Genomic DNA, 18,440 nt, shown 5'->3' with positions numbered 1-18,440 from the left:
ATTTATAGCCTCCACCAAAGTTTAAAAATCAGGAAGATAGCTATTAGACTTAAGTGGCAAATAGTTGGTTACATTTAGAGAACTGTGGGGTCATGTTCACTTCAGAGAGGGTTGCAATGGAAAGTTACAGAATCAAGAATAAAGAGCTGTTCTGAGACAATCGGCACATAGCACAGGGTCAAAAGGGGTCAGGGTATCTTGTAATCTACCCAGCAAAGAACAATAGTTAGAATTGAGTGGTACATATTCACCTTAGGAAAGAACAAGAACATTCTTTTCCTCTGAAATCGTGGGGAATGTGTATCTAAATGTGTAGCTTCTTTGTGTGCTTTCTATACCTTGCCTGGAATGCTGGTAGTACTTTATTATTAATATATTAGCTCTTAACTGCTACAGTACTTTTAAATTACTGAAGTAGAGAAATTTTTGTTGCTATGAGAGAGGCAGGCTATTTTTACCTTCAAGATATGCAAGTGTGTTATTTAGCTTGAAATTGTGTAATATCCTGTTAACAATAATGGAATATCTAGAACAGTAGCTACTGAAAACAGTGATAAAAGTCAGTTTATTATCCAAATGTTTATTGCCTTTTCCTTCTTTGGTATTTTCTGTTTCTTGGTTTTTAAAAAAATCGTTAAGCCAACCCAAAGCCCAGAAAAAACCTTGAAGTTACCAAAAGAAGAAGATAGTGCCAACTTAAAGCCGTCTGAATTTAAAAAGGATTCAAGCTACTCTCCAAAGGTGAGGGATATTATGGCCTAAGATGTGTATAATTTGTAGAATTCTTTGTGAACACCGAAACTGAAATTTTTAAAGCATCTTTTAAAAATTATTTCTTCTGCTAAGAAATTAAAAAATTCCTCTAGTTTTTCAGTTACTAAATTTTTGAGTTACTAAAGTTACACTGTCCTCTGTAGGTCATTTTTTACAAGAGTTTACTTTAAATGAGTAATAAAAGGCTTACACATTTCATATTTTTTAAAGCAGGGATAGATCTATTCATCTTGTTCATTTTCCCTTTAAACATACACTCTCTAGGCCAGAAGCCATCATTTGTTTACTCCTAACCTAGCTTGGTGTTAGGCACCACAGTGACCACTGAATATATACTGAAATGAGTGGTGGTATACGTGGAGTCTTCCATTTGTTGCATGGGGTTAAGACTTCTAAACTCTTTCTGTTCTTACTTAAGATGGTATTATCACAGCCTATACGTACCTTATATTTAAGAAATTCATGTTTCCTCCTCAAATTCATTCCAAGGGCATTTGGTTACTATTCCAGTTTATCAGATGCATTTAATCTGATTCTCTCAACTTGTCAACAGTCATTTGAAATTTTACTTCGTGTTATTTTAGTGAAATAGTAAAAAAGGGCATCAGGCCATGGATTCATTTTAGTGCCTCTTCCATGGACTTACTAAATTCTTCATGATTACTTTTATGTGAAACTCTTTGGATATTCTATGACTATTTAATGTGTAGGAACAAAGCAACACCTAAAAAATGCTGATATAGGGGATCCCTGGGTGGCTCAGTGGTTTAGTGCCTGCCTTCAGCCCGGGGCGTGGTGCGTGGTGCGTGGTCCTGGAGTCCTGGGATCGAGTCCCACATCAGGCTCCCTGCATGAAGCCTGCTTCTCCCTCTGCCTATGTCTCTGCCTTTCTTTCTCTCTCTCTCTCTCATGAATAAATAAAATCTTTTTAAAAAGATGCTGATATATTCTTGCCTATAGGTGCTCCTCTCGGCAGACCATTCATAAGATAAATCTAATAGGTTTTTCTTTTCTTTTCCACTTTTTAATAAATCCTTTGACATTTCTCACATAAACTCCTAGTGATTTCAAGTTTATTCTTTGGTTCCTTGGTGTTTTCACCAGTTGTGAATATCAAACTGCTTTTTCCATTTTCAAAGTTACCATTTATCTTGAAGTATTACTTACCTCCTTGCTATAATTTTTTTTGGTACCTAAACATAAATATAAATACAAATAAAACAAGAACATTTTCTATTTTATTTTTAGCCATCTCTGTACCTTTCAACACCTTCAAGTGCTTCGAAACCAAATACAGCTGCTTTTTTAACTCCATTAGAAATCAAAGCTAAAGTAGAATCAGATGATGGGAAAAAAAACCCCTTGGATGAACTTAGAGCTCAGATTATTGAATTGCTGTGCATTGTAGAAGCACTGAAAAAGGATCATGGGTAAGTAGTCCTTGTTTTCTTCTTTGAAAACTACTTAACACATATGTAAAGAATTCTTTCAAATTCTATCAAGTAGAGATGTAAACTGACAAATTTCTGGTATAAGGAAGTATGCTTTCAAAGAAATTTTCAATAATAGTGCTTCTCTTCTCTCTGCAAAAAACTTGAATTAGAAAATTTGTTCTCCTAGGCTTATTATAGAAATTATATAAATATATAATTTATTAAATATATATATATAAAATGTAAGGATAGAAATCTGGTCAAATGGGTAAATTAGGCAAAAATATTAGGAAAAGTTATTTTGGATCTGGAGTGTATCTATATGTGTATTTACTTTTCAGAGGAACCGGATGGATCACTATTAGGGTTGAGATTGATATATAAATAAAACCAGTGGGTTAGGAATAGGTGATTTTTAAAGTCATTCTCTTAATTCTGAAACTTCGGTAATGGTCTATGGTGAGATCCTAAGTGAAAGTGGCTTTTTAGAGCAAAATAAAATGTAAAAGGTCACTGACCTAGGGCCCGCCCCTCTCTTCTTTTAACTGAAGAAGTAAATAAAGGTTCAGAGAGGTAAACCTAAGATCATACAGTTCTTAAAAGGCAGAGGCTAGAATTGAAATCCATATTTCCTGTTGGGGTAGAGATATTTTCTAGAACTGTTATTTTAATTTTAAAACATGTTAACATTTTAAAAATACAAAGTAATAATAGAACTTGTTAACATTTAAACATAATTCTGCAAAGTCCCCATAAGTAAAACAGGTCAAAGATCAGCTGATCTAACTGAGGATGAGGGTTCAGGTGTTCTTCCCTTTTCTCAGCTTCCCCTGTAGCCTCTAAAAGTATTTGATGGTATATGGAATCTGGTATAAAAATCATTGCCAGAAACCATTATATCTCTGAGTTGAATTTACCATTTCTTTCTTTTGGCGGGGGGGGAGGGTCTTTATTAAAAATACTATTGAGGGGCGCCTGGATAGCTCAGTCGGTAAGATGTCTGACTCTAGGTTTTGGCTCAGGTCATGATCTCACAGGTAATGGAATCAAGCCCACACTGGGCTCTGTTTGGGGAGTCTGCTTGAAATTCTCTCCTTCTGCCCCACCTGCTCACTGTCTTACTCCTTCAAATAAATAAGTACATCTTTTTTTTTTTTTAATCGATACTGAGATTAAAAATATGATATACTTGTAGTTGAAGAGCACTTCTACAAATCTATCTTAGGTAAAACCAAAAAATTTATCTTCAGTGACTACCTAAAACATATTTATATGCACACAAAATAAATATACAGGGAGATGTGTGTTTGTAATTTGATACATTTTAGGTCTTGTCTTGATTCCTTCAATTTATCTGAGTCCCGCAGAGTTTTTTTTCCACAGATTCTACAGTATATACATTAAAAACTGGAAGTTCATTCATCTAGTATTTATTGAACACCACCCATGTATGAGTTAGAGAACTTTCCAAATTCATTGATTTTGACGTTTTATATTTTTGATACCAAGTCTGCTATTTTTAATAAACTGATAAATTACATTTACAAATTACCTGTAGGTGTTCTTAAATTAGGTGTAGGATGAATAAAGTATTTATGATTTATTTATATTTTAAAACATATATCAGATATTTTAGAAGTCTTTCCAAAGAGTGTTTTCAGTCTTATTTCCTCTGGGAAAATGAAACAGATGGCAGTTTTTTTAATCTTAAAAATATCATAGGAGAATGGATAAACACATTGGTATGTTGATACAATGAAATACTATACTGTGAACAGCAATAAGAAAAATAAATGGATTGTGGCTACATGTCTCAACATGAATTCATCTGAAAAACATTGAAGGTGGAGAAAGCAAGTCAGATATGCATTCAGTATTATTTCATTTACATGAAGTTTGAAAAGCATATAAAATCAAAGTATGTGTTGTTTCAAGATATATTTGTATATGTATGTGGTAAGAAAGGAAATGAAATAGACTATAAAACTTTTCCTATGAAGGAGAGGAGGAAAATAGGATTGAGGGTCACTCTGGCTATCAGAGGTACTAGTAATATTTCTTGAGCTGACTTGGAGTTCTTAGCTTTTTTTAAAAAAATTCTATCTTTATAGCTTACAAATACATAAATAGTCTTTATGCATTCAGTATTAAAATCTAAAATGTTTGGAACAATTCATTAAAAGAATGAAGGATACTGACACAAAAAGATTGACAGGAAAATATATTAGTAATCTGTAGAACAAGATACATAGTTTGATTTGTTCCTATAAAAGGAAAACAGTGTTTTATATTGTGTTTTTAAAACAATAAAAATGTGAGTATAGATAAACAGCAGGACAAATGTTTTTGGAATAGATCCTCATTGGGGACGCCTGGGTGGTTGAGCATCTGCCTTCAGCTTGGGTTGTGATCCTGGGGTCCTGGGATCGAGTCCCACATCAGCTCCCCACAGGAACCTGCTTCTCCCTCTGCCTGTGTCTCTGCCTCTCTGTGTCTCTCATGAATGAATAAATAAAAAGAATAGATCCTCATTTATGTATAATAAATTCAGAATAGTAGAATAATTTTAAAAAGGAAGCATTATTTAGTGGTAACATTTTGGAAATACAAAGCTAATATTCTAGCAGATTTTCTATCATATCCCAAAATAAACTAGATAAATTTGAGTGAAATATCAAATTATAGTCAGTTGAAACAGTAGAAACAGTAGAAAACAGTAGAAAAATCTATTCTCGATATAAAGAGAAACAGTTTCATAATCAGTAAAACCACAAAGTTTCTTTCTTTCTCATATATTTTTTCTTCCTGAGCATTTTCATGTGTTTTTCAAGTTATTACTTCTGTAATACTCTTGAAGAGTATTTTTCTAGCATATGTCAAAAGGCTGAAAATGTCCCTACTCTTTGATTTAGAAATTTGATATACTGGTATATTCATGATGTTAAATAAAATTCCTATTCTTTCCATCTCCCCTCTAAAAGCAGCTAACCAAACTAAAAACCTGGATATTTGAGCAACAATTATCAGAAATATGATAATTTTAACAGCATGAAAATATTTTAAAATACTTTGTGAAAAGACACAGTATGGAATATATACTTACAGCTGTGGAGGGAAAATGACTATATAAAAAGGTAGCCTGGAACACAGAAAAATGAAAACATGAGTTAAGGAAGAAGGATTTTTGGCTAAAGTTTTTTTGTTGGTTTGGTAATTTTAATGGAATGTTTAATTAAAAAAAAAATAAAGAGAAATGTAAAGTCCAGGTAATCCTATTAAAAAATTTGCTTTGTACTGTGACATGTTTTGACATTACTGAATTGTTAGGGCTTTAGAGTGTCTACCCTGGGAAATGCATGATATTTGAATATGGAAAATTGCTTCAAAGGCCAGTTATTACTTCTTTATTTTATCATGAGCTGCTCTCTCTATTCACTTTTAAAAATGTCTTTATCACAGATAGGATTGCCATGGTATTGCTGAGTTTTTTTAACCATTGTATTGAACCTTTCCAACTAGTGAATTTGAAATTTTCCTCAAACAATATGGCTATTTCCTTTAAAAAATTTTCCCCATATTTTGGTATGTCAGGTAACAGAGATCCTGTTAACAGTCAAATAATACTGTTTAAATGAGACTTAACAGTAATAAATACTTTGTTTTTAGGAAAGAACTGGAAAAACTACGAAAGGATTTGGAAGAGGAGAAGGCAATGAGAAGTAATCTAGAGGTAACTCATTTCTCCTAACATTGAGATTTTAGCCAGCGTAAACTAAATGTGTTTTTCCATCCCAGCTAGGTGATTGGCTTCACTAAAAATTATGCTCTCCTACTTAAGTTGGACACTCCCTACTGCATGGTAGCCATTTAATTAATCTCTTGTTGACTCCCTGTCACATTCCATTCATTCATGTAGCAAACATTTTTTGTGCATAGCTCTCTTAGGCAATGTGTGAGAGGCAAAAGGTACACATTTATAAATAAAACAAACATGGTCCTGGCCTTGTAAGAGTGGTAGTTCTAGATCTTTTGCACTCAGCATTGCTTTCTTGAGCTACTTCTTTTTTCCATAATTAAACTTTTTTCTTTTTAATTATTTTTTATTTCTTATAATTTTTTGTCTGGAGACAAAAGTGGTGGAGGTGAGGTGGTAATGGGATGGGTGTAGATTTGTTGACTTCTTTTATCTGAACATTTACTGAACATTTACTTTATAACTACAATGTCATCATCTTCATTCTCTGCTGATGACTGCCAATTTCACTTATTTTATCTTCCTTAACTTTTTTTCCATCCTCACTGACGTTGGTCTTCATTTGTATTCTTATTTTCTGCATATTTCAGAGGAAGTGTTTCCTGCCTTTTTTCAGAATCTGTTTCCCATTCTATATTTAAGTATCTCATTCACCTCCCTGTTTTTACCTTGCTTTATTCCTTACCCTATTTCTCTTGTTAGCATTGTGAAACAGAAAGAACATGCGACTTGGTTAAAAACAACAACAACAACAACAAAACCCACCTTGAGCCCCTCTTCTGACTTATATTTGTGACTTTCAGCTCTAAACTATATGTCAGTTAGGTTTGGCACCTTCTGTACATTATCTCAGTAGACACACATAACAACTTGTAAGGATTATTGTTCCTATTTTAAGGATGAGGAAACTAGGGTTTAGAGTGATTACATCACCAGTGGAGCTGACCTTTAACAGAAACTGCCAGACTTCAGAAACCGCTTTCAGTGATTAAGTTATACTGTTTGAACTTGAGGGAGTCACTTAACTGCCTTTTAGCTTTAGTAGTTAGTTGTGATAATATATGTGAAGGTCTTTGGTAAATTATCCAAACTACCATTTTTACCCTTAACATCTGACATATCCTATCCCCTTTATTGGCACTTACCCTTTTCCCATGAAAATATTCAATATTTCTCCTTTTTCAAAAAACAAAGCCCCTTTCAGATCCAGCTGCCCTCTTGATCTACTGTAGTTTTCGCTTTTCATTTGAGGCTCATTTATTGCAAAACAACCCCAAAAAAGTATACGTTTGCGGTCTCTAATTCTTCATGTTTAATTCAGTTGTTAACTTCTTACATGTTACATTTACTGAAGGCAACTCCAGTGACTTCACAGTTTCTGTAGTGTTTCACATTTTTAAATCCATTGCCACTTTTTCTGTCCTGGTTTATGTGATCCTGCATTCTTTTGTCTGAAATGCTCCTTCAGAACTGCCGTTGGCCCTTCTCTCTCTGCATCTCTTCACTCTTTTCCTACCTATGCCCTTAAGTATCTTGATTAGCTCTCTGTGGCTCTCCCATCTGAATCTGATTCCTCTTTTCCCAGTTTCTGCTGTTTCCAGCTGCTAGTCTTCCCTGGATGTTCCACTGTCAACTTAGAACTAGCATGTCTTTTACATTTGTCATCTTCCTTTCCTGCTCTTCTGATTTTTCTGTTTCTGCTGATTGCTTCATTACCTTTCAAGTCTTATAGACATGGTACTTCCAGTCTAATTCCCTTCGCTTTCAGGCCTGTTAGCTTTACTCCCTCACCTTTATTTCTTTGTTCCCTAGTATTTCTGTCCTTCTCCTATGCTCTTTATTTTCTAATTAACTGTTTAAGTTTCTCTCATTCTTAGCTCAAATTAATCTTTCCTTCGTACTTTCAAGAACTTTCTGCTACTTACTGAACAAAGTTCAGACTTCTCAACTTAGCATGTTAGGACTTTTATGTCTTGGTCCTAGTTTATCTTTCATTGCTTGCTTGGTGATGCTCAGTTGTCCCTCTCAGTTAATTTGTCTGGATTTTTGCTCTTTATTTTCTGGAATTTTCCTTGTATTTCATCTCATGCATAAGTTCTATAGATTCTCAAAGCTTACCTTCAACAGTCACCTTCAGTAAGTTAGTACTCATCTTCCTCTGATTTAAAAGTAATTTTGTCTTCCAAATTCATGTCCTTTAGTTTTGAAAAGGAAAAATAATTTTCTGTCTTACCACTGTGACGTTATATACTTATTTTTGCCCATCTTCTAGACTTTAAGACTGTTCAGGGAATGGCTCTGTTTTATCTTTGTCCATAGCTCCAAGCAAGGTGCTGTATACATATTAGATAGCTAATAAATTTTTGTTAAATCAAAGAATACATGTTAAAAATGTCTTAAACTCCCAGTGTTGTAACACAGTAGAAATTCAGAAATTAAAAACAAAGTTTCTTGGTTTTTATTCCTTGTATTTCCTACATGTACATATTCATATTTATAAAGTCATATAAGCAAGTGGGACTAATAGTGTTAAATTTCTATATGTGATGTAATTTGTCACAAAAATCATGATGAAGAGTCAAATGAATTACTTCTTTTTTGAAGAATTTCATTTGATTCAGTTTTTTAGCAAAATCTAGTTACTTAGCCTCACACTAATTTGTATTATAATTTTTGCCTAATGGGGAAAGTTTGACCCTTGTATTTATTAAAAGCACACTTAATAAGACATTAGAGTTCTAAGGTCATACATTTAAAGAAATTATATTAAAGATTGAAAGTAGTACTTTGAACTGTGAAGTTAACATATAGTATTAAATTATACTGAGGAATGATAAAAGGACTAAGATGAACAATGAACATAAAAATGCTAGATGAGAAATTCTAGCAATAAAAATATTTGCTTGATATCTAAATTTATGTGACAGCAGTCTATAAGGAGTATTTTTTTTTATAAGGAGTATTATTGATTGAGTGCAGAGTTATTCTTTGTGTATCCTACTCCTCCTTTCACCAATGTTTCCTACCCCCTCACACACAAATTTTCTTTGCATCCTCGCTCATTGAAATTGGTATAGTTGGTTTATGTCTTTGGAACAGAGATAATAATAGCACATCATGCTGAAGATTAGAGGTATTTTGTCTCCATCCAGGCTGAAGACCAAAACTTGTCTCAAACCAGTGCTACTAAGATGTTTACTTAATCATCATATTAGCCGAAGAATAATATCAGGAAAGATCCTAGAATTAACAAACCATTGTTGAATAGTTAGAATCCCTAAGGAGATTGTGTACTGAAATTATACATTTTGACTGTGGCAAAGTGCTTATCATTTACTAATGAATTATTTGTCAGAGTTTAGCCATAGCATGTATTACTTATATGCAACGTTGGGGACAGGGATGATACTGTCAGGAGAAGGTAAGGCCTAAATATTTGTGAAAAGTCAGAGGTAATCAAAACCTTAAATAATTGGAAAAAGTAGAAACCTGGGCTTCAGAGCTTTAGACCTGATCAGTGCAAGTTGTGTACCACTTGCTAATGTGGCACACTTGGCATGGTATTTAATCTTGTGCTTCAACATCATGATTTGTAATATGTCAGAGTTAAATGACCATAATTATTGTGATATATTGAATTTTCCTAGTGCTCTTAAGTTTCTTAAATTGTGAATTTCTGTTAAGTGAAGGTGGAAGTATTCTTCTGCCTAAAGGTGGAAGTATTTCCAACATATTGAGTAGATCTTAGATATATTCCTGGGTTTTAAATATAATTTAATCTAGAACATACTATTTATAGATGAGGAAATTGAGACCAAGTGAGGCTAAAGGATTTGCCAATTTCACGTAAGTAGTAAATAAAGCATAGAACTAAACTGGTCCTTCATTATTATTATTTTTACAGTTCTGTACTGCCCCCCCCCACCCTTGTTTAATTACAGGTACTTGTACATTTCTTAATTTGGTTTCAAGGATTCTCTTGTTCTTTGAAGAGCTGATTTTCTTACAGTATGTTCTCAGATAGTCCCGTTACTTAACATTGTTCTGGCCGAAACAGTTGTAGTTGCTGTTTTGTCATTGTTTCTTGCCATTTAGGAACTTGTATTATGAGGTGTTCTTCTGTTAAACTTTCCCTATATTGATCACACCCTTGGAAGTTGGATTTTAGGATGGAAATCAATCTGGAGGCTTCAAAGTATGATTGGATCTTAATGACATAGGATAAAATAAAGAAACTTGACTAAAGATATTTTATCTATTGTCAACTTATGTTTTGTATCATAGGTGGAAATCGAGAAGCTGAAAAAGGCAGTCCTGTCGTCTTGAAATGGCATGGCCCTGTATTTTTAGGGTTCCAGGGATTCAGAAGCAACACTATGAACTTCAACTGACTTATTACTTAAAAATAACAAATGCTGATGTCCTGATAAAGAAATATGAGTATTTGAACTATAATCTATAGAAAAGTAGGGAGAGGGTGGATTTTTTTTATATATATATTTTGTTTTGCCAATATGAAAAAAAAGAGGCCTTATTTCTTATGTGCTGGAATTGCAAACTTTTTTTTTTTTTTTAGTTTGCTTGAAAATACTACTGAATCTGTATAAAAAGGAAAGTTCACAATAGTTTTTTTATTGAAACTTGTAGTATTATTTTTAAAGAGATCTATACTATAAATATGGTGATATCTTTACAAATAATCTGTAACATATACTATTTGAGAGGGACAAATTAGCTTTATAGTAACTATAGCCACTACTTTTCCCATAATACATAAGGGATATAAACTTTGTATATATATATTTTTTACTTTTAGCTTCTTACCCAGGATTACACTGTTGTGCCTGTTTGTTTGCAGTGCTGTTTATACTCTGGGTGATGAAATAGGAGTTTACTCTAGCTATAAACCAGATTACTCACCCAAGCATATAGTAATAACTAATGAAACAATCAAAACAATTTCTTTGACTTTTAGAATATTTTATATTGCTTGCACTATAGGATTCATAAAAGGAATTTAGTTAAAATGGATTGTTAACTATATTTGGGAAAATATGAGCTATATTTTAAATTCATTAGGTCTGAGAAACTAAAAATGTCAATTTAACCCTTAACTTGTGCCTAGAAACAACAGCACATATAATATGCAAACACCAGCCTTATTGCTGTACTTTACTGCTTGTTTTACAGGCTCAGATATTACTCATTTTGTGATCTTGTGAGTTAGTTCCTCATGTTCCTCTTTCTGATTTTTAATAATGGTAATATGAGAAGAACAAAATTCAGAACATGCAGAACTTGGGTGTGAGGTTTCATACTTTGACAAATTATTATTATGTAAATACTCAGGTTTTACAATGTGTAATTTACTTCAAAGACCAAACTAATTGGTGGAGATATTTTAGGCTGTCATTTAGGTATCAGAGTGTTAGTATATCATAAAACATAACAGTACAGCTTATTTAAAACCAAATATAGTTGACCATATTCAAAATACATTTTCATAAGATGGATGAATTAGTTTCTTCAGAGTCACTTATGAACAGTTGAACGTTTTAAAAGTTATTATCTATAGATAATATGTCTTAAAATATATGGGTTTATATTAAAAATAGAAAAATTGACTTTTCATTTGCAAAAAAATTAGATTTTAAGTTTTATTATAGCAAAGACTTTCAGATGCCACCTGTCATGCTTCCATTTTGTGTTATTTTAAACCACCAAATCAATGTTTTCCTTTAAGTTTTAATCTTATATACTGAAATCTGTGTTAATGAAATTTTACCATGTTGTCTCATATAAAAGAGAACTGAAGTAGAAAATAATAGAAATTCCAGTCATTACTTAATGTTAAATCACAACTTACATTATTAGTGCTTTTGGGGAAACCTGATTGTGCATTGAGCGTGTACATTTTAACTCTTTAAAGTCTGGGCTTTTCTGATGAGGTCACTACTCAACAAAATTGTTAATTCCTGTTTTAATATTTTTAAATGACTTTTGTTGAATGATTTCCTTCTTGCTAAAAAAGTTAGGTTTTACTTTCTTTTAATGAAAGTCCTTAGAAATAAAAACATTGTATCCTAGCAATCATTCTCTAGCTTTCTGGCTGGAGTGACCCCTCCTCACCCTGTTAATGGGGTGAGGGAAGTTTCCAGCAGATTTCAGGGTGTTCTTAAAGTTTTTCTTGGTCATTTTTCTCACCAGTGCATAAAATGAAGGTGGTCATGAATGCCAACATACATTTAAAGTATCTGCTTTGTATGTTCCTCAGTCAGAATGGAAAATTAAAGTTTTGTGGCTCTATTTTCTGTCCTTGACCAAAAAGTAAAGTTCTTAAAGCCAAACTCAAAGGGAAAAAATGATTACTTCAATCTAGCAATTTACTGGTATTTGCTCTTGATATGGAAATTTTGTTTTTATTCATAAAGTTCATATCACAAAATGGTACATAATGATAATAGCCTTTACTGGGAGATAAATCATTGTTTTTTCTTTTTTTCTATAAGTGAGTATAAATGACAGACTAGAGATGAACAGCATGGAATCTGTCATTGCCAAATTATTAGCGAATGTATTTTTCAGGTTTGCTATTCTTTGAAACACATAATATTACTAATTTTCCTACTTGTATTTCAATATTGGGAGTATTTGTGTGTGTGCTTGTGTGTGACCACTGAGATTTAGTGGTTTGGTCTTACTATAAAGCTGTTACCTCTTTACAAAATTTAAGCCTGAAGATAGGAAGAGAATGGGGGTTCTCTTTTTTATGCTTCTTACTGTGATCACAGGAAAAAAAAAAAAACCCAAGTGCTCTCTTGATTTGTTGGTAAACATTTTATGCTTGCATTTAAACTTGAAATGTATGAAGAGAATAAGACAATCAGTTAAAATCATAAATGAAAACATTAAAAATGTAATGGCCTTGTTTTGCTGTAGCAATAAAATGACCAAGTGCAATGACTTGATTTAATAAAATCATCTTTTAAAAGTTGCTGCTATGAATATTTTTAGCCATAAAACTTTACCCTTGTTTTAGCCTGACTTGCCTTCAGTAACTATTATGTAATGCAGTTGGTATTGTGGTATTCTAACATTCCAAAAAAATAATAATATATATGTGGGGAAACTCAAAATAGTATACTTCACTGACTTGTTTACAGGTGCTGTAAAAAAGCATGCTTCTCCCTCAAAAAAAAAAAAAATAAAGAATAGTATTGCCAGTTGTGTTGGTCTTTATTGGTTATTTTTCATTAACATCATATGTTTATTGCAGAGTAAGATGGAAATTTTATTACTTTGTTTCATTTGGAAAACTCAATGTAAATAGTAAAATGAAAGCATTAAAAGTTCTAGACCTATATGACTTTTACCGAACCTTTGTGAGTCTGTTTTTCCCCTGGAACTCTAAGATGATAATTTCTACGTCACTGATTTTATGGGGGAATTTGAAATGATTTATATAAAGTATGTTATAGAGCGGATTTTTTTGAAAGTGGAAGCTTCTATTGTACTCTTCTCAAAAGCTTCTTTCAGTGATAAATACGATGTAGATAAGATTAAACGAATTTTTGAGTTTTTGAGTACAGCATCTCAATACAAAAAGCACTGGTCTCAGCATAGGGAGTACTCTCTGTTAGAGTCTATCATCTGGAAAAAGCTTATTTGGAAGAACAGATCTTAATAGAGCATAAAGAGATGGAAACAATCCAGAAGGATTTTAAAACCGATTTCAGTCATTGCCTAAATCCCAGCTATCTATCCACTGCATGATTCCTTAGGCATAAACTTACACTTAAATTTTTTTTGGTTTCTGATTTCACACCTGGAAGTCCTGGTAAATAAAAAACAAGAGTCCACAAGATATCAAGGCCCATGTATTCTTGCTGAAAATATGCCACATACACAATTTTAGGCTTTTTAGAAATCTACTAGAAGATCTGAATCATAGAAAAGGAATAAGACACCAGAATGACGTAATAAAGGGAAACAAATGTGGCAAGTCATTTAAAAATTTAGTTTGAAAATTTCTACATGCTTGGTACTGGCCTTGATAAACTCTAGGTATAAATTAAGCCTTACAGGCACAGGATAGTGAAGTTTTGGATTATAGAACTTGTATTTTCTTACTATTATTGATGTGGGAAACTAAAGCAGAAGGAAGTGGAGATAAAATTAAATGTCCTTATAACCTGCAGCCCATTGACAAATACCTGAGGCAGGCAGAGTATAATGTTCCTCCAGGAAGCTCCCAACTGTCTTCATGCCTTGCTAGAGGGAAAAACAACCTTGGTTGACAATTCCAAGGCCTCTGGTATCCTGTAAGTCTTCTTTAGCATATGAAAATCCTTTTGAAACTTCCCTAATCTTGATTTTCCCCAATCTCAAAGTATATAATCAGTTGTTCCTCACAATCCTGGGGCAGCAGCTTCTCCCCACTCCTCCTGTCTCTGTGCTTTAATAAAACCACATTTTGCACCAAATATGGCTCAGGAATACTTTCGTGACTGTGGACTCCGGAACCTCAACCAAAATTCCAAAACTACATCATTGTTTTTTGGATTAGAGATTTTTAGTATTTAAAGGGACATTGAAGGACCGTTGGACATTGTAATCCCTGTGCAGGTGTGCATACTTTTATATGAAGTACAATTTGCAGATTTAGTCTTATTCGAGGAAATAAAAGCAGTTTAACTCAAATGAAACTTATTTGGCCTTATCTGCCAATTTAGATTTAGAGAGTAAAAAAAAAAAAGATTTAGAGAGTAGACTGGGTCTTGGCGTTAAAGTTTGTTTCTGAATCCTAAACACTTGCTTTTATTTTGCCACTAACACCTGTGTTGTGAATATGCTTGTATATAAGGAAAATAAATTTAAAAATAGGTGTCAATATTTTTTGTATAGAGCTAATAATCTTTTCTATCAAAGAAGGTGTTATGTTTTTCATTTTGCAACTATTGGGTGGTATTCTTTCCTATCAGGTTTTAAGTGTTTTCTATTAGCTACATTTCAGTTCCTAAAAAATTGTGTGAATAAAGTTATTAAAAGTAAAACTTATTTTTAAAAAATGTACTAACTTAATTCTTCAATAAAAATCATTTAGCATTTCATAGTATAGTGTACTTTTATAATTTCTTAAAACATTAATTGAACAGAATGCACCTACAATCTGATTTGACAGAGTAATGACATTTTTACTCCTCACCTCCATTGAAAGTGACTAAAAACAAAATAGTATGCAAAACAGACTTAATAGATTAAAAAAAAGATGTAAAAACATCACTCTCCAATAAGGAAACAACTACAATTTATAATAATTAAAAAAAAAAAAAACACCTCCCAAGTGCTTTGAGATTTGGAACAAAATGACAGCCTGAGGACGGTCATAAAAGCCTCCCCACACCTGGTGTCAGATGCATAGTCCTGAAATGTTTATCATATCATCTTACAGCCAAATCCTGTACAACAGAATGGCAGGGTTCATGGGCCTGAAAAAGAAGCCACAGTAACTGTAACTCTTAATTTGAAGGCTAAAAACCAAGAGGAGGGAGACATGCTCTTAGGAAGGAAAACAGCTCTGAGGAGAGGGTGTTGACGTAGCGCAGGAAATTAAAGCTCCAGTCCGCCCCCTCCCACTCATCCCTGTGCTGTCAGCAAGTAACTGACACCTTTCAAAGGTGAGTCATCAGGCACCCTACACACAAATACCTTTTTTGGATGCTTGTGCTGTTTTCAGATGTGTAAAATGCCCTAAAGCAAAGACTTGATCCTGCAAATAGAAATCCCAGGCCACCCAGGCACCCCTAAGTGCTCAGTTGAATTACCCTAAGCTTAACAGTAAATTTAGCTTTGAAAATTTAGCTTTAAAAAAAAAAAAAAGGCATCATGGGATGCCTGGGTGTTTCGGTGGTTGAGCTACCTTTGGCTATGGTCCTGATCCCAGGGTCCTGGGATTGAGTTCCACATCGGGCTTCCTGCAGGGAGCCTGCTTCTCCCGCTGCCTATGCCTCTGCCTCTCTGCGTTTCTCATGAATAAATAAAATATTAAAAAAAACACAAAAAAACAAAAAAAACAGGCATCATTACTGATAGCTAATGTTTGTATTGTGCTTACTGTGTGTCCCAAGCGCTGTTGCAGGTAATGATAATCTGTCTCAGCCAACTCTATGTAATAGGAACGAAAGTTACCTGACAGGTGAGGAAACAGGCTTGAGAGGCTAAGCAGCTTGGCTGAGGCTGCTGGGCTAATGGGGATGGAGCTAAACCCAGACAGGTTTTAAAGCCTGTGCTCTTGATGAGATACGAGCCCTATGTAGATAACATATAGGAAAAGAGTTTGAATTGGGAAATTCTTTTAGTAGTTCTTTCATCCTTTGCAATCCTTTATATTACCTGAGTATCAAATTTTTCCATCAGTGAGGGAGTTACACCACATAACTTTACAAAGTCCATTTTCAGTGGTCCCACAGTCTCTAGATTTCTTCTTCTTCTTCTTTTTTTTTTTTTTTTTTTTTAAGATTTTATTTATTTCTTCATGATAGAGGGGCAGAGACACAGGCAGAGGGAGAAGCAGGCTCCACGCAGGGAGCCTGACATGGGACTCAATACCGTGACTCCAGGATCGCGCCCTGGGCCAAAGGCAGGCGCTAAACCGCTGAGCCACCCGGGGATCCCTCTAGATTTCTTTGCGTGATGTGGTCACACATAAGATTATAGGGAACATTCTCTCTTAGTGTACATCTTTGCAAACTTAAGTGATTTTCATGGCTTTTCAGTCCACAAACGGAAAGAACCATTACTTGGCTCCCATAAAGAAGTGACCACTAGGTGGCAGTCAAATAAAGCTCAGCTTCTGTGTGTCTTGAGTAAACCACAAAAAACTTGTAGAAGCTGCAGATGCAATCTTCGGGCTGGCCCATTGAATTCCTACAGAAGTGGGACACCTATACCACACTTACCTTGCCCAGTCACTTCTGTTGAGGTCCACCTGATCGAGTGAAAAGACTTGAGGCCTTGGAATTTGAGGGATCTGGCTTTGAAAATTGGCTCTAAAAATTAGTGGCTGTGTGAATGTGGCAAATCACTCAAATCTGGTCTCTTCCCCGACCTCTTAGGAGTTTCAAAAGAATTACTATAACTTGAAGCCTTTCCCTCTTATAGAGAAGAGAGAGAAAGGGGGCCGAGTGCTTTGAATTTGTTTTTCCCTTGAGAGAGGACAATCCCATCACAACAGCAGCAATAAAACCATCTTTGTCTTGTTTGTCGTTCCTGTTGGGTGTTGACACCATGCAGTCTCCTCTGACCCCAGGTGGCTGTCATGGTTCTTCAGCTCTTCCCTCACATGTGATCTACCATCTTCTGTCCTTGGTTTTCTGGGAGCTGCTCCTGTTTCTTCATTTTGTCCTGCAATGTGTTCCTGCATCAACCAGGCCAAAGAGAACAAATCTCCTCCTCAGTCACTTAGGAAACAATCTCACAAGATAAGTGGGTTTGTGCTATGGGTTTCTTAAAGAGATTTCTGCTGAGACATCTCTTATTTTGCCATTTCTATCTTCTCCCCAAGGGTTTAGCATAATTGCCACAGAATTGGAGTCTCCCATGACAGCCCAGAGCAGGTCCGTGGTGCCATGACTGACTATGCCTAAAAAAAGCAAATCTGTTTGCAGCTCAAATTCTATGAGCCTAAAATGACTTTTCTCTCCAAAGAGACAAAGGAATTAAAATGTCCATCTCATAGTGATGACGGAACTATAGGGCCACAGAAGCAGAGAACGGTAGTATCTGGGAGAGGGATGTCAGATGCAGATTCCTCTGAAGTGTTTATTTGATCCTCTTCGGCCCAAATCCTGTACAGCAGAATGGTCCTCAAGAAGCCTTTGGAGGGGATATGCGGTGAGATAACATCAGACAGCTCTTTCCATAGCCCGTAGAAAAACAGCCAGCCGTCCCCAGTGCCCTCCAGGGAGAAGAAACCTGCTCAAATGCTCAAGGCTTACACAGTTATTTTGAGCAAGTGACAGAATTAGAAGTTGTCTGTGATTCTTAATAGTGATAAAGGTTGTGGACTGTGACAAAAGCAATGTGACACACAAAAGTATTCAGATGTAGAAGGGACCATTTCCTTAATCTCATGGAGATGATATTACCTGTCCCATGGTGAGAACGAAGGAAATGAAGAATGAAAGAAAATAATGTATACTCACCTTGGTCCACTGTGTGTGTTAATGTATGGATAATGTAAAAATGCTTTATGCTTATTTGACTTCATCTTGATCTAAAGCCCTTGTTCCCACCAATGGCAGGAAAAAAGGATGAAATTTGTCATTCAAAGGCAACAATCTTCTATGGCTTCCATTATTGTGTGTGTATATATATATTTAAACACACATATACATATATACATATACACACACATATATATGTTTGTCAGTGTGATGTCTGGGGCGGCAGGGGAGGGTGGAGGTAGGGGAGGGGGTGCA

The 18,440-nt window shown here is 34.5% G+C and overlaps 1 protein-coding gene across 3 annotated transcripts in view; it reads left to right on the top strand.

The window, feature by feature from the left end:
• CD2AP (CD2 associated protein) overlaps positions 1 to 13,184 on the top strand; it is a 144,658-nt gene extending 131,474 nt beyond the window's left edge. For all 3 annotated transcript variants that reach the window (XM_077903736.1, XM_077903737.1, XM_077903738.1), the window contains 4 exons: positions 640 to 741; positions 2,023 to 2,204; positions 5,874 to 5,937; positions 10,246 to 13,184. In XM_077903736.1, coding sequence (XP_077759862.1) covers positions 640 to 741; positions 2,023 to 2,204; positions 5,874 to 5,937; positions 10,246 to 10,287 — 390 coding nt within the window. In that variant the 3' untranslated portion in view covers positions 10,288 to 13,184. The remainder of the gene's footprint in view (positions 1 to 639; positions 742 to 2,022; positions 2,205 to 5,873; positions 5,938 to 10,245) is intronic.
• The last annotated feature ends 5,256 nt before the right edge of the window (positions 13,185 to 18,440 follow it).

Source organism: Canis aureus, chromosome 7 (assembly GCF_053574225.1).
Source record: "Canis aureus isolate CA01 chromosome 7, VMU_Caureus_v.1.0, whole genome shotgun sequence".
Classification (NCBI taxonomy): Eukaryota; Metazoa; Chordata; class Mammalia; order Carnivora; family Canidae; genus Canis; species Canis aureus.
This window is presented reverse-complemented; position numbering and strand designations above follow the sequence as displayed.